Source organism: Cygnus olor, chromosome 11 (genome assembly GCF_009769625.2).
Source record: "Cygnus olor isolate bCygOlo1 chromosome 11, bCygOlo1.pri.v2, whole genome shotgun sequence".
Classification (NCBI taxonomy): Eukaryota; Metazoa; Chordata; class Aves; order Anseriformes; family Anatidae; genus Cygnus; species Cygnus olor.
The window spans coordinates 15,198,728-15,225,454 of NC_049179.1; the positions used below are offsets into that span (position 1 = coordinate 15,198,728).

Here is a 26,727-nt window from a genome sequence, read left to right on the forward strand (position 1 = left end):
TAAGCTCCAAGGAAAGTTTCTGAACCTGTGTTACATATCTATCAAATAACTTCTTAATAAAAATCTTAGGAGAAAATTGTTTTTGTTCTTAGTTTTCACTTAATGTAGAGCTCTCCTCTGAAGCCACAACAAAAGAAACCTCTTTATCCAGAGCTCAGACTCTTTTTAAGATAGGTACCTGTTACAGACGTGCATGAGGCAGCTTTGGTTTTTAAATCTCTCTTGTCCAGACCCAGTTAGCCTCTTGTGAGTATTTGCAGTGACAGCTGATTGCTATAACAGTAAACAAGTAGCTTTGCACCTGAAAACCATTTATTGGCATGCCTACACACACATACAGTGTCTTTAGTGGCAAAGTAGCTCCCTTTTGCTTCCAGCTACCATGTGGCTGATTAAAAAAAATAAATAGAAGACTCACTCACCTGCCTTGATTTCTTGAAATGAAACAGCTCTGCTTTCTGCTAGATTTTCTAAGAAATTCAGGCTGGAGCTGACATTCCTCCAAATCCAAGAGTCTCTGACCTGGAACTGTGATGTGGTCCTCTCTCAAGAAGGCCTGGTGACCATGGTTTCTTTTGGATTTTATTTGGAAGGACAAACATTTCTTCCATTCTTGAGAGACTGGAGAGGAGATGGGAGGAATCAGGGGGATTTTTTAAGTGGTATATACACTGTCCATTTATCTGACCACGATCATATATGAACTATATAACTTCTGTCTGAAGAGCTGACCTGTATTTGTAAGGAGACCAGATCTTCAGTGAATTAAATCATCTTGATTTACTGACTGGTGTTCAGATCTGAGACCATCCCATTGGAAACTCCTCAGGGACTTGTTTCTCATCATCACCTTAGGATTAGGATACTTGATGGAAAGAGAAAGCAAGGAAAGAGACTGATGAAAACATGCAAGACATGGCCTATATGGGTACAATTACCTCAAGTGGTCAGTAGGGCTTCTTTTTTGTTGTTTGTTTTGTTTTGCCTGAGTGATATTCCCCGTGGCCAACTGTGTCCAAAAGTATTTCATAATCATATACTCCAAGACTTTTTTCCCTGTCTGGTTATTATTCTCTCAGTGAAGTAGAGTTGCAAAAAGTCAAGCAAGAATTAGCGAGGATTACAGCTGAGCTCTGACAGAGATGGCCTGAGATGGGTTTATAATCCTTAGGTATGAAGCAAGAGCTGCTGTTATTACTAAGGAATAGATTTTTTTTTTCCCCCTGTTAGTGGATCAATAACCTGTCAGAGCTGCCATCCTTCCCTGGCCATCTCCCACTCTCCTCTGAGCAAAATTTGGACCATTATCCCCATTCTCTGACTTTTGACTTCACTTGCTTTCTACCTCTCTGCCACCAAAGCCCCCTCATTCCTTTTTTCTAACTGCACTCACAAATGTATTCTCTCCAGATCTTGCCACTTTTCCCTCTGCAGGATCCTTGCCAAGAGCCCAGCCTTGCCATTTGTCCAGGAAAATGATGATTCTGCAAAGCTCTCTTCTGGATGTTGAACTGTGTAGCTGGAGCAGCAATGTTAATGTTAGCAAAAATATATATATATAAAAAACAAAACAAAACAAAAAAATAATCAGAGCCTTGTGATGAAAAAAAGCCTTTTTCTGCCCCACAACAGAGGTCAAATACTTTCAGTCACATGCATATAAAGAACAGGATTACTTTTCCTATATTATATTTTTCTATATTGCTTTCTTAACAACATCCCTTAGAGAATATTACATAAATGAAAGTAAATTTTCGTTGATAAGAAAAATGTCAGTTTTTCAAAACATGATTTTTTCAGGTAAAAAACTGTTTCAACAAACATTTCTAATAAAAAATGGATCGAGTAGCTGACAGGCTGGCACTTCCTAAATTGTTTTTCCTTTTGAAACAATTCTCCATGCTTTTTTTTTGTTTGGTGTTTATGAGAAGGGCAGCCTTCTGCCATAGCTAAGGTGAAACAGGGAAAATAATTTTTAATAGTTAAGAACTGTGAAGCTGGACTGCAGAGGTCAGTGGACACCTGACAAAGACCTTGAGCCTCATTTATAGAAAAGGGAACACAGGGAGCTCATCTCCCATCTGCAATTTATTTAGGCTTTTGGGGCACAAGTTGCCACCTATTCATGCAGACACAGCTGCAAAGGGTTTGAGCAATCAAGTGACAATGTTGTGCCCTTCCCACTGGGAGCTGGGGACCCCCAGGCAGCTAAGTGACAGTCCCCTAAGGCTGCTCAGAGGGTCTGCAGCACAGTGCTGCAACACCTTAATCTAGCAGCGTGGCGACCAGACCTTGCTACAGCCCTCAGTCTAGTGACACTCGTGTAAATGTTGGCTGTCTGAAACCCAGGCTAGTGCTCCCCTGGGAGCTGCGAGTTGTTAAGCATCTCAAAAACCTGCTCCTTCACTTGTACAAATGGAGCCATTAGTTGCATCCTCATTAAGAGGATAAGATTGGAACTTTACAAAAGCCAATAACACCGATCTGCGCTATTCCCTTTCCGAAAGGAGGATTTCCTCTCCAGCTCCTTCACAGCCAGCTTTGTCACTGCAGTGTCCTTATGGCCGCAGCAGGATCTTGGGCATCTTCCCACTGCTGCCAACAGAAGGCAGCTCTGGGGGCAGGGATGTTTTGCCAGAGGAGTCGTCCTTCAGGCAGAATATTAAACCTCTCTGCTGTCTGTCTTACAGGGATTTTTCTGATGAATGCTAAAAATCCCTTGAAAGCAATCCTGCAGTGTTCCTGCACTGCTCCCCACCATTCCTTCCTTTGCACTAGCATTAACAGAGCCTTCCCCTTCAGCTCCGTGAGACCTTCCCCTTTCTGAACGGGGAAAGGCAGAGAGGAGAATCCAGATTTCAGCTCCTAGCTTCTCTCTACCCCCACCACATACAATTATACACTCACAGCTCCCATAAAGCAATGGCCTTGATCTTCTTGCTTTGCCAGAAACTCCCTTGTGCCCCAGGTATTCCCAGGTACTTTATTTATTTGAGTCCAAAGCTGTGGTTAGTGGGGACAGAAGCACTTTGAGGAGACCCAGAATAAAGTTTCTCTGCCTCTGCCTCTCTCCCCTGCAGACTCCGCCTTAGGACCTTACAAGTGTTGCATGTTTAAACCTTGCCTGCATGCCTTGGTTTGGTAGCGATCATTTTAAAAGGGCCCAAGCTTGAAATAGGCTCGATGTTATGTGTACATTTGTCTCAAGCTTTCATGCACCACTGTGAAGTATAATTACAGTGATCCAAGCCTGCAATCTTTATGAGAAGTCATGATTTCTCATCTCAATGCTAAATGGGGCTGCTAATATGAGTAAGTGCAGCTTAGCTCAAGTGAAAGGGTGTTAAAGAATCAGGTCTAGAGTGAATCAGCCCCTGCATTCATGGCAATGGAAGGAAGCAAGTAGTGTGAATTATCTAAGTGAAATATTGAAGAGTACTAAATAACAGCCTGCCTCTGAGCACTGCCCCCTCTCCTGGGGGAATTCTCCCAAAATATCCATCCTACAAGTTCAATAGGAAGCCAGAGACTCTTATTTGCTGAGTCTTGTTTTCTGAATTACACATTCTTCCTCACACGGGTGGCAGTCACTGGTCTATGGGACTCACCAGCTCGTGTCAATATTTCCTGTGCTGCCCATGATGTGAGTGAACTCAGAGTAAAAAACAATCTTTGTGTATCAGCAAAAGAACACAGATGCTTAAACAGGTCTTTTCTGAGTTTATTGTCTTTTGTGCTCCTGCGTTTGTAGGAGGCAGATTGCCCAGGTTCCAGCCATGGCTTTTTAATAGAGAAGGAAAAGATTTCCAGTGCTTGGTCTTCAAGAACATATGTCACTTTTTGAAAAAGAAGGTGTAAGGCTAGAGGTAAGGTCTGTGGAGATCTAGAATCTGATGAATCCTATTCTTAATCATTAATAATACTTCACTTCCTAAGACCAGTTTTCAACCCACTTCTGAAGCAACCAGAGGACGAGAACAGTGAGGTCACTGCAATTCCTGCTCTGATGTTTGAGGTCACTTTGAAATATAACCTGCCAACAAATGATGCTTAAAGACTTCCAAAGCAAGGTCTAATGATCCTTAGCACATATTGTTCTTCTTCTTTTTTTTTTTTTTTAAGGTTCTTTCCTCTACTTTTCAAAAGAAGTTATGTCTCTATGGAGCTACATTTTCACTGCCTTGGAGAACATGCTGTTCAGTCATGACACATCTCTGTGTAATCACAAAAGTTACTTCAAGACTGGGAGGTTCTAAGACTCAAAAGTACCCTTGGATTTTTTTTTAACCATTAGTGGTGACACTCCAGCATTGAAATAAGAGCTGTAAAGCTGATTTAAGTACTTTTAATGACTGTAAAATGTATTAATTCCCCTCCATATTAACATTTCCACTGTGGGTGCAAATGCTTCCCTTTACTGCTACATGCACTGTAGTCTCCTAATCTTTCTGACTTGACCAGAAAGCCTATGGGATTTATTTTATTTAGTTTTTTACTTTATTGATTACTTCTTCTGCCCTGGAATAATGCCCTACTGCCTTTTTAACTTCATACAAAATGTATTGTGTGATTCAGCATAAAGAAAGGAGCAGGAAACACATTGAAAGCAGTGACAAATGGCAGAGCATTCAGAGCAAAGGAGGATGCTCTGGAAGGGCCTGCAGAGACCGTGTTGTAGTTATATGACATGAATATAGAGGTAGCTAAACACAAATGAATAGGAAGCTTTTAAAAATTTTCTCAGAGCAACTCCCGTGAACAGCATAGGTGAGACTCTTCCTTTTATCCTGAACATATGGGATGCAAAAAATCCAAAGCACTTGTAGGAGTGATGCCCTTCTGAGCACGTTGTGAGAGTGCTTCTACCGAATTTCTCCTCTGGAGTCATTTTAGCAGCATGTACTTTAAACCCATACATGTCTGCTAAATAACATCACAAAGTGCAGGGATAGCACTGTTAGGTGCAGTGTGTGCTTTTCTGCACAGCTCTACAGCGTAACTGTGTGGGTAACAGCCACACGTGGCACTAAGGAACACGTGGTGGGACTTAGTAGGTTAGATTCATGGCTGGACTGGATGATTTCGAAGGTCTTCGAACCAAAATGATTCTAAGATATATAAAGTCATGTATAGCCCAAGTCATTTCTTAGCTCATGTACGTTTTATTTAGGCAAGTAGCTCAAAGCTTGAATTGAAGTCCACATTTCTGTGCATGCCTACACTGTGCTGGCTCCTCTAGCGTGACTCTACTCAGTTTCCCATGTGAGACTCCTTTCAAAATCCTTGTCTACAGCTGTGTGCAGCAACAAATGCACAATGCTGGAGAGCCAGCTGGCTGAAAACAGCTTGAAAAATAATGGAAATCAGGTGTCTAAAATCAGAATGTGTTTAGATGTGACTTGGCTTCCCTTGGTTTCCCCTGCAGACTGCAGTGATTCCATACTAACTTTGTTTTTTGCTTTCTGTGAAAATCATCCTCCATCGATGGTTAGATATGGGAGAGCAGGGCTTGGTGGGACTTTGGGTGACTTTATCTTGGCAGACACTGCCTGTTAGTTGTACATCTGTCACACAGATGGGTAGACACGAGGGGAAGAAAAAGAAAAAAAAAAAAAAGAAGCCACCAAATAAAAGTAATTTGGGGATCTGGATGAAAAGGAAAACCAAGCTCATATTTTGTGTCATTATGATGTTAACCACTCTAGATACTCAGGATGAGCATGCTCTGGGTAGGTGGCTATACACGGATTTGACAACTAGAGAGCTCTCTTCAAGCAATCCAGCTCGGTACTGTTCTGCTCTCTGCAGAAATCAGCACCACACGTGGGAAGTAAGACTTCTGGGAATGGCAGAATTTGAGACCACACATTACCTTACAACCTCCTTTAGATTCCTTTACAGTCTATGCTAGGTTCTCACTTAGCTTGGTAATTTTTCATGCCTGTTTTTGTTGTTGTTTTTTTCCCTGAGGCTTTGGGTTTTGCAGATGCAAAACCACTCCCCAAACATTCTGTTGCCATTTTTTGCAATGGAAAAAATGTGCATTCAAAATGTTGGATGTTAAACTCAATGCATGCGTGCTTGTGAGCTTACCTTTGTCTCATTGCTATTGTTTCCTCAGGACGTGACCTTCACCCCCATGATGAATAGAGGAAAAGCTGTCAAATCCTCCTAGCTCCCTGGCTGTGCAGTTTGCTGTTCCCTTGCTGTTCACCAGCCAGCAGCCCCAGCTCTTCCCACCCAAAGCAAGGAAGAAGCCAGCAAGTCACAAATGACAGCTGAAAAGTGAAGCATTATCAACAACTGCGTGAGACTGTCAGAGGGAAACTTTATATAGAAATTCTCCCTCGGAGCCTGGGCAGCCGTGTATCACATCACTTCCAAAGAAAGGAGAGAAGATATGCTCAAGTAACTCAGAGCAAAAATCACACAAATCAATACATATATCTGAGTATCTGCACACAGTGACCTACAGCAGCAAGAGCTCTGCATTCACAATGGATGATGGCTACAGAAACACAAACCTCTATCAGGGGGGCAGGGACACAAACCAAGTTTCGGATGACTATAGGTACCAGGATGGTAACTACGAAGGTTACACACCCAACGATGGCTACTACCGTGGTGGGGACGAGCCCACTCATGAAGAAGATGCCCAGAGTGATGTTACAGAAGGGCACGATGAAGACGATGAGGTCTATGAGGGGGAGTACCAAGGGATCCCACACCCAGATGACATTAAAGCCAAGCAGAAGCAGCGAGCTCCTGCCGGGGATGATGACTACAGAGACCGTGCTGACCTTATGGCAGAGAGGATGGAGGACGAGGAGCAACTTGCCCACCAGTATGAAAACATCATTGAGGAGTGTGGCCACGGACGCTTCCAGTGGACGCTCTTCTTTGTTTTAGGGTTGGCACTGATGGCAGATGGGGTGGAGCTGTTTGTGGTTGGATTTGTTCTGCCCAGTGCTGAGAAGGATATGTGCTTATCCAGTTCGAACAAAGGCATGCTAGGTAAGTGCCACTTGCAAACTGCTTTCCTAACGCAACAGACTGTACTTAGGACATCTAGTTCTAGTGAGACCAGCTTTGGAAACCCTTGGTGGCCCCTTTCTTATGTTGCATGTCGTGCAGAGTCATAGCTGGGTGGATCTGATTTGAGAGGGGATTGCAATCTGCTGAGAAGGCAGCTACTGTAAAACAGCAGCAGCATCACGCCACATCTCAGCCCACCTTATGAATGTGCTGTGGATCCGGTACTGGCCACCACAGGCTGGATCTGAACCAGGCAGCTCACAGTCAGCAGGTCCACAAGGCAAAACTCCTTGAGATGTTCAGGGTCAAATATATAAAAGGTTAAGGTTGGCTTTCCCTAATTAAGCATCTAATGACTCAGATTTCAATGCTTTTAGAAATTAAATGGTAATGAGAAGTCCACAAGGCAGTACCATCCGAGTATGATGAATATAACAGGCAGGGGTCAGCTCGGTCTGGATCACTTTGCAGTCACGTTATGGCTCCTGATGTTGCCCTGCTCTCCAAAGTTTCTCACTACACCCAGGTTCCCCTTTTCTTTAGCTGGAAGTCCCGGCTGGCAGATCAGCTGTGCAGACAGTTCGTTCTACACGCTAACTTCTCAGCCAGGGCAGATTGCTAATATGTGCTGGGTCAGAAATAGCCTACAGAGGTTTCTCCTTAGGTCTGTGGAATGAGATTAATGTGCTGCATGGAGATTAAAGGGCCAAGCTACTGACAACATCCCCTCTGCATCACCATTAACACCTCCCTGCGGTCAAAATACAAAGGCTTATTTATCGTGAGTGAGACTGGGTGGAAAGGTTTGGATGAACACTTTTTTTCCCCTTGCACATCATAAGCCAAAGAAGGCAAAGTCTCCCAGATCTCTAAGAACCAGGAAAGCATCCAGCATGTCCCGTAGTGAGAGCCAGCTGTGCTATAGTACAGCACATCTGGAAGGAAAATAAAGTAGGTCTTGGAAGAGCTGCTTTAGGACGAGATGGTGTGTCTGAATAGAAGTGTACCATGGTCACAGGGAATCATCATGGCCTGCAGTGCATACTATATGACCCAGAAGACCTGCCTGATGCAAGGTAAATGCAGATTTGGGATTAGACCAAAGGCCTTGGCTCCATTTTATTTGTATTATTTTCATGTGACAAAGGTGTTATATAATTACCCTTATATAGACCTCTCTACTTGGTGTATCAAGGTCCTAGAGATTCCTCTCCTTTTTTTTTTTTAGCTTGTTTCTTCTTTTTTCATCTCAGGATGCTTATTCCCATAGCCAGCTTGTTCCTGGTTTTGTGCCTGAAAAGGTATGGGTAATATTTTTTTTTGCTTCTCGAAGCACTTAAAATTTCTAGCTCAAAATAGCTCGAGTCAAATACCTAAAATCACATTGCTCACAATTGGATCTTGATTTCAAAGGGACTTCCGAATTGAGCAGCTCCCTATGGAACACCAGGCTGGGTGCCTTTTCAGTGACAAGACCTTTTTTGAAAAGCAGGTCATTTATTCTGGTGACTATATGAAAACTGAGATCTTTTGAATCTCCGACCCCTTAAATATCCATCTCTGCAGTCTCTGGCAGGCACCAGAGTTAAAAAACTTCAAATGTCACACAAAAAATCTATCTTTGAAGTATTTCTGGCGCAACTACAGGTAAAAAAAAAAAAAAAAAAAAAAAAAAGAACAAGAAACTTCCCAAGAGAGATCTTTTCTTTTCTGCTTTTTCCAGCCCAGTATTTGCAAGGCTGAAAGTTCAGGATGTTCTGATAAGCTCTGGACAAACAAGGAGACATTTGGGTCCATATCCAACTTAAGCTCCAGCTCACTGCACATTAACTGAGCTAAACCGGAATTCCTAACTGGGGGAAGAGCACTCCTCCTGCTGCCTTTTCTCCCTGCTTAGAAAGACAGCTTCTGAGAACCTGGTTCTGCAGAAGTTTTCTCTGTCCTTAGCCTGTTCCTATTGAGGGATCTGCAGTCAGAGCTTGCATTCATACTATTTTGTTGTTTAAACACGAGGAAAAAGAAACAATTTTCCTAACAATAAGAAAAGTTTATTCATCTTGGTCTGAGACAGACTAAAAAGAGAAGAAAGTGGATACTGATGGTAACACCCATTTGTTACTGATGTGTGTTGTACACGAGGAATGTCTGTGATTCGGTGTCTTTCTTGTTAACACACTTCCTCAGCAGCTGGGTATTTCTCTGCTGCAGGTTCTCTTGGATTTGAGGTTTGCCAGATGATCCTTTCTAAAAAAAAGGAATTAAGTGTGGCTTAGAAAGCATGAGACTGCAGAGCACTGCACTGGTACAAGCAATGATTACTCAAAGGCATCAAGAAGTGAGGATGCGAGGAGGCCAGAGCGTGTACGGGGCTGCTGGTGGGCACAGGGCAGTGAGTTTTGGGGCAGAGCTGGCTCCAGCACAGCCTGCTGTCCCAGGCTTCGTCCCTGCTGGGAGCAGCTGTGGGTGGACACTGAGGACAGACAGACACCGACTCCTGACAGGCAAGGCTGGGGAAGTGCTATTGATGGAAATGAGAACATAATCTTCCTCAAAACCTTTCCTGGATTAGCTTCAGCACCCATCCACTGGTGACAAGAAGCAGCTAACTGCTAACGAAGCTCAGGGCCTCCAACATATGCTCGTTTCTCTCAGGGTTTCCATTCCCTCGAAGGTCTTTGGGTTGTGCTATTGCAAATTGATCTTGCTAATACCCGGGGTTCGGTGGCACTTACAAGCTGACTTGTCACAGAAATGGGTGGCAATCAAGGAGCTCTTCGCCTCCATTTCTGCCTAATGTGTGGTGATGAAATTGTAAGAGTGTGTCTGCACCGAGTGGAGGGAAGGGTCAGCAGGGAGGCTGCAGATTTCCCTTACATTATCTTGAGGTTTTAGGAATATGGGGTCCTTACATACACAGGCATTGCTGTCCCTTACCTTATCACCAGGTAACAATAGGTCCCTGCAGAAAGCTCTTGTTTATTCCCAGGTAACTGTTCATCTCAACACATATTTGCAAAGGAAACACAATCAGCTTATCCCAGCTTTATATCAGTTTATCCAGGTGGCGTTAGGGTCGCTTCCACGCAGCTGCAAATGGTTAAACACCTGAAAGGTCTCAGCCATAACCAGTGAGGCCAAGAGGGGGAAAAAAAAAAAAAAAAAAAAGAAAGAGAGAGAGAGAGAGAGAGAGAGAGAGAGAATAAATCAGGTGAGTAATTGAACTCACACAGAAATAGGAAGGGACAAATGAGAACTAAAGTAGCTGCCCCCTAAAGACCAATTTAGCAAAGTTCAGCTTTTGCTTAAAGGACATTTCTCATTAAATAATCTGTGTATTGCTTATTTTTCCTCCCTCAGAAAGCAAGAGTGGAAAAATATCAGGGAAATTATGGCCAAATTATGCAAAAATTACAAATAAACAGATGCCCACAGTGTTTTATGAAATGTGTGAAATGAATTTAACACTTCTTAGAAAACGTTTACATTTTGTTCTGAAAATAAACACATCTACATCAGATGCAAATTAACAGCTATTTTAGCCGTTACTATCCCTCATGGGACAAAACACATATTTAGAATTTTTCTGTGATGTGAATTGTTATCTTGAAGATGACTGCAGGGGTATTAAAAAAAATGAAAAGAAAAAAGCGCCAACAACTCTAGGTGTTTTAGCTGTTTGATTTTATAATTTTTAAAACTAGTCATTAAGTATAAGCTTGCTAACTTGTAACATTGTTTTAATGTATTCATTTCGTATAATTGCTTTTGCTGAGCTTTCCTCAGCAATAGTCATAATAATAATCCATTTGTTAAATTTATTGCACTAGTATATTCTTTTTCAGTATATTTCAGTATATTCTTTTTCAATATAACATATCCTGACAGAAACAGTCTGTATTTTCATTTGATAAGGACAATCATATGGAGAGTTATAAATTTTCTATTTGCTGATGTGCTGAAAAGCACACACCATAATTCTTTGGAGAAATATCGTATAAACGTGCATCTTCAAGTGCTATTAATCACCTCCCAGAGGACTAAATCTTATGTTGGCAAGCATGGAGTAGTAAGTACACTTGTACTTACTACTTACATGTTTTAAACTTTCTCACATCCTGTGTATAAAAAAATGAAGGCACAGTTAGAGCATCAGACTTCCCAGACACCAGGGCTGCAGTTGTTATCATCATTTCACAGTTCAGTAAACTGAGACAAGAAAAATGTAAAGCCCTTTGCCCATGACTGCAAAACATCCACACCAAAGCTGAGAGTAAAATCTGTCTTTCAGGCACACGGCTCCCCTTCCTTTTTATGGTATAGTAATAATATTTTAAGGAGAATATCATCTTACAGACTCTTAGACTCATAATGTTAGATCAAAAAAAAACATTAAAAAAGATCCTATTTGTAATTATGCAGTTATGCAGAAATTCAAGCTTGGCCGTGTGAGTCAGGTTAAAGCAGATGTGTAACACCATCCTTTCTTTTAGTTGTGTGAAGAGGATGCTTTCTCATCAACTGCGATAAAACCTGACCTCATCTTCTCATTGACCTGAATTCACCTGATATGACAGTAAATCCTAATTCCCTCAGCTCAATGGTTTTTCTCCACTTCTTCTTCTTCTTCTACTTCTTCTTCTTCTTCTTTTAATTAATTAATTAATTATTTATATTTTTCTGGATAAATGCAGACCAGGATCCCAGCCGTGGCTCCCCTGCTTTTTCCCACCTCCATGCCAAAACCCACCTTGACCTCCCTGCACGGGCATCCCGAGCATCCCGCACGAATTCCTGGTCTCACACTTGTTCTTGGGCAGGAAAACTCCCGTGGCCCAATGAGTGGCAGCACCCTGAGCAGGAGGGATGTGCTGGGCAGAAAAAAAAGGTGCTTTTGTGATTTGAGAACACCCTGCACCTCATGTGGGGCTGGTATGGGGAGGGCTGAGCCCCCCTTTGTAAATGCTGCGGGAATTTCATCTGCAGAGAGCCAGCACAAACAAAAGCAGAGAGGCTAGATGGGGGGACCAGATGGTCCTGTGACTGTTGTAGTGATGGACAAGTCCTGTGGGGGGCTGTGAAGCCGGATAAATGTAAGCAGCCACCCACGCCGTGCTGGCAGCGCTTGCTGAGGCGTTCGGCGTGCGTTGTCTCTCTGGGGCCGTGCCGAAGCGCTCGTGGATTCACGCATCCACCTTTGGCTTTCCCGTGCAGAATCCCCTCAAACTCTACAGCTAGATTTGCTCTGTATCCACCCCCAGAGCCCTGAAAATGGAAAACCGCCTTTCACAGTTGCAATCCTTTCTCGGCAGTAGAGCCATTAGCGTAGATGAGGTCTCTCTGCTGATATTTAATCAACAAGGCGAGTGCAATGAGACTCCCCTTTCACTTGATTCCTATTTAAAAGATCAGTGCAATTCAAGGGTAAGGACTAATAAGCCTACAAGCAAGGGCAGATAAGAAATTTCCCTGAACTAACCCTCTGCTGAGACCGTTCTCTGGGAAATGCCGGCCACCGTTAGAGCACAAGCTAGGCAGGACTGCTGGGTTTTATTCCTCTTCAAATCACTCACACACAAATGGGTCCTGGCTTTGCCTCATCCTTCTCCCAAATAGGCCAGACCTGACTCACAGCATTTCGGTCATGTCCATTAAATGCATCCTTATATAATAGATGCTAAGCTCATAAGAGTATTCATAAGAGAGTTTCAATTTTGTTTTTATTACAGTTTGAATCACAAGATGAATAAGGTCCTAATCCTTTTGGGTTATCAGAATGCTTTCCCCATTCAAAAACGCTCTTATTACTGTTCTGCCAGCAGCCTGTGTATTAAATGCAGGTAAGAAATCCCACGTTCCTGTGGCTCCTGGCTCTGTGTGGACCTATTGGCAGAGGTGAGCTGCTGCTGCACCCCTACCCATCAGCTTCCTTGCTGTTCTGACAGCCCGAAGGGATCTGGGACTAATGCTTCCCATTTGCTGCTTGGATTTTCCATTTATTCCTTGAGTCCTTTGCACAACTTGAAAAGGATTCTTTTAAGATGTGCCTAATTTTTAAGAACTTTAATCCCATTAATGGTCAATGAAAGTAATTCAGGCTCGTGATGGAGATTTAGGTAAATCTTGAAATTTTCCTTTTCTTTCTGAAGTCTTTATGAGTTTGCTTCTAATGATGCTGAAACAGTAAAAAGACAGTTTGCACATACATAGGCACGTCCTGCATCTGTCTTTCTTTACTCCTAGAACTTTATCCTTTATGTCCATGATTCCTGTCTAACATGGAGCACATAGCTTCAGTAAAGGCTAATAAATTTCTTAATGTGAAAATTCTATATATGTTACCTCTTTTCCAGTGGGAATAAGCCCAGTCAGTGGTCACATATTTTCCTCATAACTTCAGCATTGGATGACTCATAACCCAAAATTTATTCTTAGGATTTCAGCTCTTTGGTTTTCCACAGATTTTATGGGAGGCTATAGCAGACTTTCCTGCAGGCATTCATTATACTCCATTACTCGTGGAACAGTCTGCAAATAATGGCTTATTCAGAGTTACCCTTAACATTTCACCCATCCATTGCATGTGTTCATTTGGAAGCTGATCTCTCCTAGCACAGCCTAAGCTATATGGTTTGAAGCTGAGGTTTTAAGTCAAGTTTCTGGTACGGATAGTTGTAATGTTGTTCCCTAGAACAACTGGTAGACAGAAGGAACACAGCAGAAGAAATACCATTTAGTGATCACTTTTCTTGGCCCAATTCTCCTTAAAATTTGTGTTTCCTTGTTATGAGATGGTTCTCTTACAAAGGAAACAACCATTGCCACATTCTCCTGGCAGTACTCCAGAAGACTGTCACTCTTACATGGACAAGTAACTAGTATGAGTAGCAACTAGTATGAGTAACTACTCCACTCAGCCCTGGGTCCCCACCACCTTATTGAACAATTTAGCGTCTTACTGGCAACAGTGCTGTGTGAGTCAGTGATTTGGGGATCCTGGTAGTGTGGGCAGTGCTCAGGTCGGATCTGACTGAGCAATCTTTCCATCAGCTTGTGTTTTTTTTCCCCCCAAATTAATGAAGTTATGTCATGCAGTCCGTAGTGCAGGGCGGCCAGACTTTCTGGCCCAGTGGTTGTACAGCTGTGGCCGTACACCAGCCCCCTGAAACAGTTGAGAAGTGCAGGATGAAGGCAGCAGGGAGCCAACAGGAAGGGGAGCTCTGTTAGAAACTTGCTGTCTGCTGGAAACGCTGCTGGGAAGTGATGCATGCAACTTTTCAGAAGTGATTCGCTATGGAGGAATGACAGCCAAGGTGGGGTACTAATCCAGGACACAGGAATCTGCAAAGCCTGAGGTTGTTCTGTACCTTGGGCCCCAAGATCTGTTAGTGGATGGAGTGTTTTATTGCAGCTGCCCCAAAAGAAGGTTTAGTAATATCGGCCGGAACACGCAGTCTTCCCAGAAGGGACCTCTCCATCACCATAAAGTGTCCTGCTGATTTTGTTTCAGCCCCGGAGTAAGCATTTATCTAACCAGCATCCTTCCCCTCAGAAACTGGCTGAGCTAACAGTCCCTGGTCATCCCTCAGGCTACCTTTACTAAAGATTTTCATTGCTTTAAGTTTCTAAGGGACGATGCATCCATTGGCTTATCACAAACGATAACCAATTAAGGCCTCGTGCTCTTAATGAGTTATTGATGTTAATAGCTCTGCTGTGTTTTACGCTGCTCACTGGATGCTGTGTTGCAGAGGCTTAATCTTCCCTCCCATCACAAGTTTGGGCTCCTTGAGTAAGGGGAGTCCTGTACTGGTGCTTAGAGCTGGCTGAGTCTTTGGGAATAATGAGAAAACCTGAGAACTCTCCACATGATCAGTCTCTTGTTTATGTTCCTGATTAGGGAGAACTTTTTGCTGCAACTGCTGTGTTCTGGACACTGGAAATCATATGTGAAACATTTTAACTGCCCTGTCTCCAAACTGTCTTTCCACAGATTTTTACACTTCTCAGGGCTTGGTGGATGTGTTAAGCTCTGGGGAGCACAAGCTGTTGATCTGATGAGTAGGTTGAACACAAGCTACTGCAAGACGGCAGACACAGAAAGGTTTATATTCACCATATCCCTGTGGTCACTATTAATGAGGCAAATTACACTGAAGACCAAGTCAAACCCAACTCCTGAACTCCACTCCTATGTCCATGGCATCCTCTCTTCCCTCCAAGCTGGTAGGCTGCTGAGCCCTGGACAGAGCTTGCTGCCTTGCACCAGCTAGGGCACTTGGCTGTAAAAAATCCCAGGCTAGAAGGGCTAAAAGACAGTAACAACATCCTCCACCGCCTCCTAATGAGGGACCTTTTCTGTTGTTAAGAAGCTTTGGATCAACATCTGTCATCCAGGGATTTTCTCAGAAAGGAAAAAAAAAAAAAAAGCAGCAGCAACAACAACAACAATAGAAACACCCTTATATGTGTATGTATAGGCAGATTATTATTATTATTTTTTTAATTCATCTGGGTCTGGTGACGTGGGCTGAGCTGCGCCACAAGCCCTGTGTGCCGTGCTGTCAGGTGGTGGCTGCGATGCACAGGGTGCATCCTCACTTTGTGCTGCTGGCTGCCCTCAGCACTGCTCCATCAGATGTAGCTCAGGAGCCAGGGTAAAAGCATTAAGCCTCACGGCACTGCATTAAGGTTCTTCCTTCAGAAAGATTTTGTATTGAAAGCTTTTTTTTTTTTTTTTCCTCAGCTCTCCCTTGTAATTTGCACTCGAGTGAACAAGAGGAAGCCCGAATCTAGTAGAGAAAGAGATCCCAGGTCTCCAGCTGTGTGTGTATTGTCTCTGAGGGCTGCAGGCGACTATCTGAAGGCCTTGCACACCTTCAGCTCCCCTCGGCAGGGCAGCAGGGCTGAGCAGGGCAGGCACTGAGCAGGGTATGTACCGCACACAGCCGAGTGCTCACCGTGGAGGTACGACCACGCTTTGCACTGGCAAAATCCCACGCCCCTGCTCTGGTATAAAGGCAGTTAAGGAGCTAGAATACATCAGTCTTTCGCCTTTGACACACAAAATCCTGATTGCCCATAAACATTGTGTGGATAGAAAAGAAAGCTGAACTGTTCGCTGAGAGGCGATCCCACCATCCTGCGATGGAACATGGTGTTTCAGAGTCTGAACTTTCCCACTTGTGATCAGTGTGAGACAAGCATCCTTCAGAATGCCGCAGCGGCTCTCTGCTGCATAGCTTTTAATTTGGTAATGTATTTTACATCAAGTGCAGGCATTTGCAAGCAAAAGAAAGACAGAATCAGCTGCCAAGTACCTCTCTGCATTGGTCCTTAGCTAGCTTTGCTGGATGGTACAAAACAGGCTTTGGCCATCTGACTGATTGTCTTGCTATAACATTAATGAATTGCAAAAATATTCATCATCACCTTATTTCCCAAGTGATAACTTTGACAAAACAGGTCCTGGGAGAGATGTTGGCTCTCAAGAGAAGTCAGCACTTGGATCAAGGTGTGGACTGACCCTCCAAAGAGCTTTGGAGACACATGCTCATGCCTGACCCCTTCCATCCTTACATGTTGTTCAAACACCTGGTCCATTTGCTGCCAGCTGCTGGACTAACCAATTCCCAGATGCTATGCCTATCTGCAGTATAAAACCTTTCACTGTAGCTGATCAGTTTTTCTAACCCCTGCAGCATTGATTGCTATTAGATTTTAAATGTTTAATATCTGATCCTGCTGTTCTTTCACATTGTAACTCCTGCAGGCTTCAACAGGAATTTTGCCAGCAAAAGGAGCACAGCTTGTGGAATGTTCTTGCCCAGTGAAGTCTCTAAATCTTGAAATTAGATAAAAGAAATGAAAATGAAAACAGTCCTGGACCTGCGCGCATTATTAATTAGTGTTAATTTGTGCTGGTACCCACATAAAGGAAAAGGTAGAATAATAAATGGCCATTCCAGTGACGGTCTCGGTAGAAGAGCCAGGGAAACTGCCTGTTTCTTTAGGCCAGAGTTGCAGGCACATAGTGAGCTGGATATGAGGAGCCTGTTTGGAGAAGAAAACCATTCTCTCCTATTCACTCTGCACTAAATGTGCTCACAAAAACTGTCTTTCAAGGACCCCACGGTAAAAGATCTAATGAAGTTGAGTTAAAAAGAACCCATTTTTCTTAACAATGTCGGAGTGGTTACTCCATAGAGCAAACTATCAAGACAAGCAGCAGGTTCTTCCTTCTCCTGAAACGTTTAGATGAAGACTCTGCTCTCTTAGACATCAAATCTTGGTTCAGTAGCGAAGGAAGTATCTGTGCTACGCAGGTCAGATCGGTAACAGACTGATCCTTTCAGGTACTGCTAGGAGAAGCAGCAAGTGAAAGAGATGATATATTCCAAAGGAAGCATGGGCAGGGTAGGCAACCTGCAAAGGGATTTATCCATGCTTTAGCAGTCTCTGTCTCATGGCTTCCGTGTATAAACAGCAGCCAGAGAGCCTCCTCCTTGCACATCCTCAGTCCCACTGTGCTCAGGGGGGTTAGCAGAGATAAGACATCAGACTTCTGTTGTGCCGGTGATGGCACACAGCTGGGACACGTGCACCCTAAGCTGCTTATGCCTGGCCATTGCTTACGTGCGGGGGATATGTGAGCAGAGAGGCTGGGAAGGAAAGATGTGGGTCTGGTCAAATGAGGGTATATCCGTACTGTAAGATGTGATGCATTGGGAGCAGTGAAAGGTCATGGGCAAATAGATGGGGAAATTAGGTTTTGCCAATGGACAGAGGTTCTTTCATCTGTGATGGCTAATTTGGGGAGAATGGGGGTATCATTCTTCACTGCAGTGTGCAGTGCAGGGGCAGCTTTTAAGCTTCATGTAGAAATTCCTAGCATCAGCCCTGAGTTCAGAATAGGTTTTGCTGACTCTCCAGGTGAAAAGCCTAAAAGGGATGAACAGAGTTACATATGACAGTTACAGTAGAGTGTTAGATTTTGGAACAGCCCTTATTTTATTTATTTGGAAATACTAATGATTATTACTTGGAGCAGTAATAGTGTCTCTTGATGACACCTGCAAAATACAAAAAAAAAAAGGGGGGGTTTAAATAAACCTGAATGTAGTTCTCTTTAAATTCATGTACTGATTTTGAAAAGCGTTGTCTTTGTAATTTTTTGGAAAACAAGAATTCATAAGAGGTATGCAGAGCCTGGCTGAGGCAGGTCTCACTCTGCATTACATATGCTGGTTCCTGACAAGATTGGCCTGTCATTGAAATAGCCTGAATATTGTGAGGCGCACGGCCTCGCTGGTATTTCCATCCTCATTTCCCTCTCGGGTGGTAGCTGGCTGTGACCTGGGGGAACAGCACCTGCTGTTGGCCACGTATGGAGCAGCAAAAGATTTTCTCATGGCAAACAGGATAACGGGTGTTACCAAGCTCACTGTTTCTCTCCCTCTCTTCTAGGCTTGATAGTCTACCTAGGGATGATGGTGGGGGCCGTCATGCTGGGTGGCCTGGCTGACAAACTGGGAAGAAAGAAATGCCTCATCATATCACTTTCAATCAATGCTGCCTTCGCGTTCCTCTCCTCTTTTGTCCAGGGATACGGATTCTTCCTCTTCTGCCGCCTTATCTCAGGCCTCGGGTGGGTAGCAGGTGAATCCATCCCACGTCCTGGAGGAGTCCCATCACAGCTCGGCTGCTCCTGAGCAGCACCCAGGGGTGCAGGGTGGGCGAGGAAGGCAGATCGGGCGATGCATCTCCGGTACCAAGCCAGGGGGGACACTGTGGTTTAACACATGTGGTTGTGTTACCTTGCTCTTGAAAGCTTTATCAGCAAGAACATTTGGTCATTAACATTTTTTTCTGGTACTGCCAAATTATGCATAAAGGCCGGGGAGACTGATCAATGCCCACCTCAGTTGGCAGTCGCGGTTGCCAGGGCTTTATACGAACTGGGCATTAAATGCAGCTTTCAGAGATAACAAGAAACTTGTTTATTGTAGATATCTAAGACCAGTCCAGCCAAAAAGAGATTAGCATTTTTCCTGCACAGCATTTTGTGCATCACATCCGGTGTGGCCTTCCCTTTTAACTTGAACAATCCCAACTATGTGATGTTGAAGACTGTTATTTTTCTCATGTGTTGTTTTTTCTCCTCAGTATCGGGGGATCCCTCCCCATTGTGTTTGCCTATTTCTCTGAATTCCTGTCTCGTGAGAAGAGGGGGGAGCACCTGAGCTGGCTTTGCATGTTCTGGATGATCGGTGGCATTTTTGCTTCAGCAATGGCTTGGAGCATCATCCCCCATTACGGTAATTGTTTTGTGCTTTTGACTTTTGGCAACATCACCTTCCTGCAACACTACACTACCCCAAAATCCGGCACAGATAACATTAGTCAGTCCTTACGCAGCTCAGCATGAACAAAACTGAAAATAATAGACACCTGAAGTGCACACAGAGGGGCTGATAAATGTTCTGATTGATTGCTTGGCTGATGCCAAGGTTGTAAGAGGGACTGCTTCATGTGAAGGCTGTTTTTCCTCAAAAAGCTTGAAATACACTGCAGGAATTATATCTCCAGAGCCCATGCAGTTAATCAAAAGGGCATTGTATTAAGGGAAAACTGGACTGAGATTGTATTGCAAAAAATTGATCTGGTTGTCAAAAGTAAGTAACTTTAATGGGGGAATTACTGGGTGCTGTGAACGTTAGCGGTGAGGACAGCACATGTTCTTTTCCTCAGCCAAGTGTCAGCAGTCTCAGGGCTGTGTATCTGGTGACACATCTCTCCGGCGTGCCACAGGCTGAAGTCATGTCTGGCTTCACCTAATGGAGCTCAGGGGTGGGTGGGTTCCCTGCACGGAGCTGCAAGTGGGAGAGAAAAATTCGATGGGTGAACTCTGAGCTGCGCCAGTGCTCTGAGGAGCAAAATTTGCTTGTGACGTGGTCCTCCTCCCAGCTCGTGTGCATACCCCAGGAAAACATTGGAAGCAAATATCTCCTGGAAAAGATTAATTCCCCCGGTATTCAGTGACAGCAGCTGTCTGCAAAATCCTGCTTGAGGAAAGTAGGGCAGGCCACAAAGACCATGAAGAAAAACACTAACATTTATGCATCTATCAATTTGGTTTTAGTATGTCTAAAACACAGTCAGTATAAAATAAAATGTTATCAATATGACAGAGGCCGTTGGAACAAATATGCAAAGTTACTGCATAGTGGTGTCAGGCTGTAGTATGTATTTTTTATTATTTGTAAATACATAGTTTTTTTTTTTTTAATATATATGTATTTACATTTCTTTTTCTTTTTTTTTTTTTTTTTGGGGGGGGGGTGTTTTTATATTTTCTCTTTTTGATTTCCCAAGGTTCCCCGCTACTTTGGAACTTGAGGAAAGGATTAGAGCACCATGACTGACTCATATGAGACCTCTGAAAAAGCCGTTGCTTGATTATTTCATTACTACATGAACAAAAATGTCTAAAGAAAATGTCTATAGAAAAAAAATAAAGTAAATGTTCCTTATTAAATTTGTGTCTAGGGAAAGTAAATTAAAGAAAAAAAAAAAAAGCTTATATTCAAATTATCTTTTCTTTTATTTTTTTTTTCTTTAATAGCCTTTTGTTTTATTTTAAGAAAGTATCTACATGGGTGCAGTTTGTTAATGGAGCAACATAAGAATGATCCTGTATTTTCTGCTCCTTGTCAGGGGAATACTGACCTGGTCAGACATCAGGGAAAAGCTGGGAGAGGAGGAATCCCAAATGCTGGATTAGGATCTTGATTCTTCTGAGTTTGAATCTCAGCTCAGTATCTGTAGCTCTGGGAAAAGAAAAAAAAAAAAAAAAAAGAAAAAAAAAAAAAAACTTGCTTCCCTAGCTTGCTTCCATAAAAAGTGAAGTACATGTGTGAGGTATGAGAAGGAAAGGAGCTGTTTCTAACATGCCTGCCAAATCAGAGAAGATTTAGCCTTTGTAAATTTTCTGTAACAGTACTGAGAAGCAATAAATTATGGCCTGATTCCTCTACCCTTTCCCAGTCTTACTTGCTTACATCTGCATAGAGCTATTTGTATTGTTAGATGATTTCTAAACTCAAAGATAAAAGACTTTTAAATGGCAGAGCATGAGCAAGGATGTTCAATTTTCTGTAATGAACGTGAACTCTCTTGCTGTTATCTACTGAACATGCTATCGAGCCTCTAAAAGCCATCATTACTAAGAACAGCAAACTTTCAACCTGTCCCCATGTCACGCAGAGCTGTAGAGTTCAGAGCTGCTTTAGGAGAGAAAAATCAGGCTCCCCGGTCAGTGTCTTTACCTGTTGGCTCTTGCTGTTTCCAGGCTGGGGGTTCAGCATGGGAACCAAGTACCACTTCCACAGCTGGAGAGTCTTTGTTCTTGTCTGCTCTCTGCCCTGCATCGCCTCCCTGGTGGCACTGAAGTTCATGCCTGAAAGCCCGCGGTTTTTGCTGGAGGTAAGATGATTCATGTGAACATTGCAGCCTGGTATTAGCAGAGGATAGCTGGTGATAGCGTGTCACCATCTCTCTTTCTTTGCCCCTTCAAACACACACACCACAAGCACAGAGGCAAAAGTGGTCCTACACATCTAAACTAGCCCCGCAGATTGCTTAAACCCCAAAGACTGCAGATAATGGGGTTAATCAATGATGGCCAGTGCTTTACTGGTGAATGTGGCATAGGAAGAAGGTGCTGGGTGCCAGGAATTTTATAAGCCCAACCAAGGCATTTTGAAAACATCTCACAAAGTCTGGGCATGTAACTAGTGAATGCTGGTGGAAACGCAAAGGACAGCCCCTGCAAGTCAGAGGTGGGAGTAGAGCCCAGGTCTCCTCGTACATCTCCTCTTCTCTGATTAGGACATAAGGCTCTGTTCCTGACTCCTCTCCTGCCCCAGACAGTTTTGGGTAACTCCTTTTCCCAGCACAGAAATGCTGCACTGTGCATACAAACCACACTTCTAGTTCTTTGCCCTTAACTCAGCCAGGCCGTACGGGTGTTCTCCAGTATATTCAACCTTTTGATTTCTCTCTACACTTTGCTGAATTAGACAGCTGGGAATTGCAATGTTTATTTTCCTTTCACCCGGTGTTTCCAGATGGGCAAGCATGATGAAGCCTGGATGATCCTCAAGCAAGTTCACGACACCAACATGCGGGCCAAGGGCGAGCCAGAGAGGGTGTTTACGGTGAGTTTTACAAAGCCACTGGCATTCAAAAAGAAAACCAGGACATAATTTCCCTGGCGCAGCACAGCACCAGCTTATTCCTTCTTGGGAGCCTCCCTTTCAGTGCGACCACCCCCAGCCATCAGGGCTCTGAGCTACACTTCATGCATTTAAAGTTAGGTGCCAGCCTGTTTTTTCAAGAATCAATCAATCCTTTGAATTGCTGTGAATACTGTTCATTCCTGATGTTCCACTACATTGTATAGAACAGTGATTTTCCAATTACATATACACTTAATTGGTCTGCTCTAAGAGACTAAAACCAAGTAAGAGTGATATTAGTCACGTGGGAGATCTGAGTCACTCCTTTATCCATTCCGGCTTCTAATCAAACTCTGATTAAACCTCACGTACCTTCTAATGAGCTTCCCAAACTCCATCTGCCTCATTCCCCATCTTTAAAAGTCTCCAAGAGAAAGCAAGATGAGTGATTACTACTCATTAGTCGGCTGCCTGTTGCAAATAAGGTCACACCAGGGGTCCTGGTTTATAGCAAAATCAGGTAAAAGGTGTATGCTGGGGTTAGTTGCAAATTACTGTAATTCAGTTGTGAACTCCCAGTGAGCCAGCTGGGGAATAGCTCCTGATTTATGCTTTTAAAGATAAGAAGATGCATGCTCTTGAACGATAGAAAGAAGGAAGAAAAGGAGTTATATATGTATGCAAAACATATCATTTTGAACAAAAATTTGAGCCAGACTCCCTGTTCAGAAGAGTTGTCATGAAACAATGCCCCTCAGGAATGATCCTTCGAGAACATAAAAGATTAATTTCCCTACCTGACAATTGCATGCAGTTCAAATAGGACCTTAATGAGCATGTGTTATTTTTAGCCCATTAGACTGCTGTGAATTAGCAGAGGTGAGAGAGAGCCCAGCATCTCTAAATGCCTACCTGGCTTTCCTGTAATGCCACATCGGGCTGGCCAGTCTGCTGCTTATCCATGAGGAGAGAGGCTTAAAAATGTGTATATCTGTAAGTAAGGCACTGTGAGAGTCTGAGCTGTGCTGGAGACCCAAGGAGCAGCCGTGCAGCACCAGGTTGTGCTCATTGCTCCGTCCAACCACCATGGGCTGGGCTGAGCTGAGCATTGCACTTCCAGGCACGGCGCCTCGGCTGAACCGAGATTGATTGGCAGCCACTGGCACAGGCAGACGATGGGTTCGGCTGGTGTACTACAAACTGTCGGATTTTGGGTTTTTCTGATAGGTCAGAAGTTGCCAGTTTGTGGTGAATCAACTGTAACCAGGACAGCTCCCAGAGCTGACATTTAAGTGGTGCCAGCAAGAGGAACACGGAGACTCTGCAGCTGAGCCAAGGAGCTCATTCACACTCAGAAATTTATTCAGCAGATTTTCACCTCCTTCTCGTATTTACAAACTGATCATGGTTTTCTTGAGCATATCCTTTATTTAAAGTTACTGAGCAAATATTTTCCAAGACTTGTTTTTAAGGTTTCTTGAGCAGCTCAGTTAAGGTGTTCAATGTTGGAAATTCAGGCTGTTTTGGTGGAGTGAACCGATTGCATGGTGTGAGCTCACCTCACCAGTGAAGACATTTTCGGATGCAAAGGTTCCCATCTACTTGTTCATTTGTCACAAAGGTTCTGCCAGGGGTACTGAAAAGGTGCTAAATGAGAAATGCTCCTGCCAGTTGTGATTGAAAAGGAGATCCTGGGGCACAGTTTGATGTAGATGCAAGTGGCTGATCGTGAAGATATTTTTTACTGTAATTGTCTGGTCCTAATTCCTAGTGGGAATCTAAGGGATGCAGAAATAATGTAGAGCATAAGCACATTAACCAATACGTGAAAGACTGAAGCGGAAGTGATGTTCTTTAAATACTTCAGGGAAGCAGAGAAATAAAGAGAGAGAAAGGATGGAGGGAAGGAGGGCAGTAAGGAAGGAGGGCAGGCAGGAGGCTTCTTTCTATAGTAAGATCTCATGTTGTAAATAAATCAATTAACTCCCTTTGTTGTGATAACTTTCAAGAAAAAGATAGTAAGGGATATCACATGGAAACATTGTCCAGAAGACAGCAGAATTTAAAATCCAACCAATATCAGTTCTGTAAACTTTGGTCCAAATTGTTTTTTTTTCTCTCTCTCTCTTTCTTTTTATTTTATTTTATTATTTTTATTTTATTTTTTTAGGTTTCCTATATCAAAACTCCAAAGCAAGTAGATGAATTTATTGAAATCCAGAGCTCAACAGGGACCTGGTACCAGCGGTGGCTGGTCAGAATCATGACCACTTTCAAACAGGTAAAGAGAAAATAAAACATCCCAGAGGCGCTTTTGAGCTTGGGGCTCCAGTGCCTCCTTGCCTCAGGTCATTGCATCTTGAAACCCTCTCACTCAAAAACCTGATGCTGCTTGCTAAGAGATGTAGTTGGATTTAACTTTCTATACATTTGTGAGCACATGAAAGATGCCACAGTGGCAGCCAGGTCCCAAAATGCCCCTGTGCCCAGCATGGCAATCACGCTGTGCTAATGGCAGCACAAAGCCACAGCCCCAAGCACTTGACTCTCCTTCAGAGCAGATAGATATCGATTCCTCTCCCCCAAGCCTAAGTGAATTTACCTCCTGCAGTGGATTCGTGAGTGCTTGTTCCTTGCTCCTGCTGAGACTGAGTTTCTAACAGCTTTACATTATCTCTTCAGCTAATTTAACCCTTCACACATGTAGAACTTTGTGAAAAATCTTGTTGGATGATTCTAGTCTAGGAGAATGAGCTTAAAGTAAAGGAGTGTCCTTCTTAATTAATAGCAATGTGGGTTTAAACTATATTTATGTGGCAAGTTAGGAACATGAGGAAGTATGTCCCTGTATGTTTCTGTCAGTAATTCCTGCAGTAGGTCAAGAAAAGCAGATCCTGTTTTCTATCCTGCTCTGCTTGGCTTCATCCCTACCCAAGTTCATCGTACCCCTCTTAAAGTGCCAACCGAATTTGGATTTTTGCTCTTCAATGAGATTTGGAGCTTGTTTTGAAAGCTCTTCTGAGGTCATACTTATATGTGAAAAGACAAAATTGTCAGAGGGTCTGAGAAGAGGCTCATAACCACATTTACTGGTGTAGGCTGAGGGGCATGGTGTGTCACCTGAGCTAGCCCTCATCAGGCACTCCAGCTCATTACAGAGCATTCAGATCAAGTACCCTGGCACACAGCTGAATATGTGATCTTTCTGTAAACCATTCATCTCAATAAACATGAATTTGAACTAATACTGAATATAAGACATGCATCTGACCTTCCCCTAGTGAGCCCTTTTTACTGACAACATTAAATTTATGATGCACTCAGAAATTAATATTTCAAGTCTCTGTGAGGATTTCCTTGTAGATAATTATTTCTTATGGATTTGTAGGTCTGGGACAACGTGCTATATTGTTTAACAGCCCAGTACAGGATGAACACACTGATTCTGGCTGTGGTTTGGTTTACTATGGCCTTAAGGTAAGGCACTCCCACAACATTTTCAGGAAACTAGAGGGCTCTCAGAGTCTGCATAATTATTTACACTTTTAAATAAACAATTTCAATATTAATCCTGGTATTACTTTAAAGATTGTTTGTGTACTAAGCCTTGTCTCTGATGAACTATTGACCAATCTGATTGCTTTATATGTGAACACAAGGTGCTTTGAACAAGTCAGGACTTGAGAATTGGTCAGTAGGACAGTAGTACTTTCTGATTTTTAGTCCTTTCATTTAATTTTGTCCACAAAACAAAAACAAAACCAAAAAAAAACTACCCACTTTTAACTGTTCATCAGTCTAAATCAGAACTATTCAGGTTAGCTCGAATCTAATCTACAAGTAAATTTTATCTAATTCACTCTATACTCTCATACTTGCAGAAATCTACCTTCCAGAGGAAGCTTCCAAATTTCTTGCCGCTCTGCTGGTCTCCCTCCTCAGGGGAACGGAGGGCCCTATTTGTCGGCCTGACCCCACGCATAGGGAAGTCTGCTGCCTCCCTGGGGCCAGGGTCAGAGACGTTACCAGGAAGCTTCCAAACCTGGTTCGCCCCTCTGACTATTACCCACTTTTGATAGTCCAGGCTGGCAGTGATGATCTTGAAAAGAGAAGCCTGAAGGCTATCAAACAGGACTATAGGGGGCTGGGACGATTGGTGGAGGGAGTGGGAGTGCAGGTGGTGTTTTCGTCTATCCCTACGGGGGAAGGGAGAGGCACGGAGAGGACATGGAAAGCTCACGTGGTTAATAGGTGGCTCAGAGGCTGGTGCCAGCACAGAAATTTTGTTTTTTTTCACCATGGGGAGCTTTACTCGGCACCTGGCCTGATGGCCCCAGACGGGTCCCTATCTCCAAGGGGAAAACGGATCCTAGGCCAGGAGCTGGCGGGGCTCATAGAGAGAGCTTTAAACTAGGCAAGAAGGGGGACGGGGCTCAAAGAAGGCTTGTTGGAGCCG

The 26,727-nt window shown here is 43.4% G+C and overlaps 1 protein-coding gene across 4 annotated transcripts in view; it reads left to right on the forward strand.

Annotated features, from left to right (window-relative positions):
• The window catches only part of SV2B (synaptic vesicle glycoprotein 2B), a 66,734-nt gene that overhangs the window by 25,077 nt on the left and 14,930 nt on the right, over positions 1-26,727 (forward strand). For 2 of the 4 annotated variants that reach the window (XM_040570191.1, XM_040570190.1), the window contains 7 exons: positions 6,122-7,014; positions 18,499-18,679; positions 19,198-19,349; positions 21,383-21,516; positions 22,161-22,250; positions 24,442-24,552; positions 25,660-25,748. In XM_040570191.1, the coding sequence (XP_040426125.1) occupies positions 6,498-7,014; positions 18,499-18,679; positions 19,198-19,349; positions 21,383-21,516; positions 22,161-22,250; positions 24,442-24,552; positions 25,660-25,748 (1,274 nt within the window). In that variant the 5' untranslated portion in view covers positions 6,122-6,497. Of the gene's footprint in view, positions 1-6,121; positions 7,015-18,498; positions 18,680-19,197; positions 19,350-21,382; positions 21,517-22,160; positions 22,251-23,162; positions 23,265-23,679; positions 23,862-24,441; positions 24,553-25,659; positions 25,749-26,727 lie in introns of those variants that run through there. The other 2 variants (XM_040570192.1, XM_040570193.1) reach the window with 2 other exon arrangements.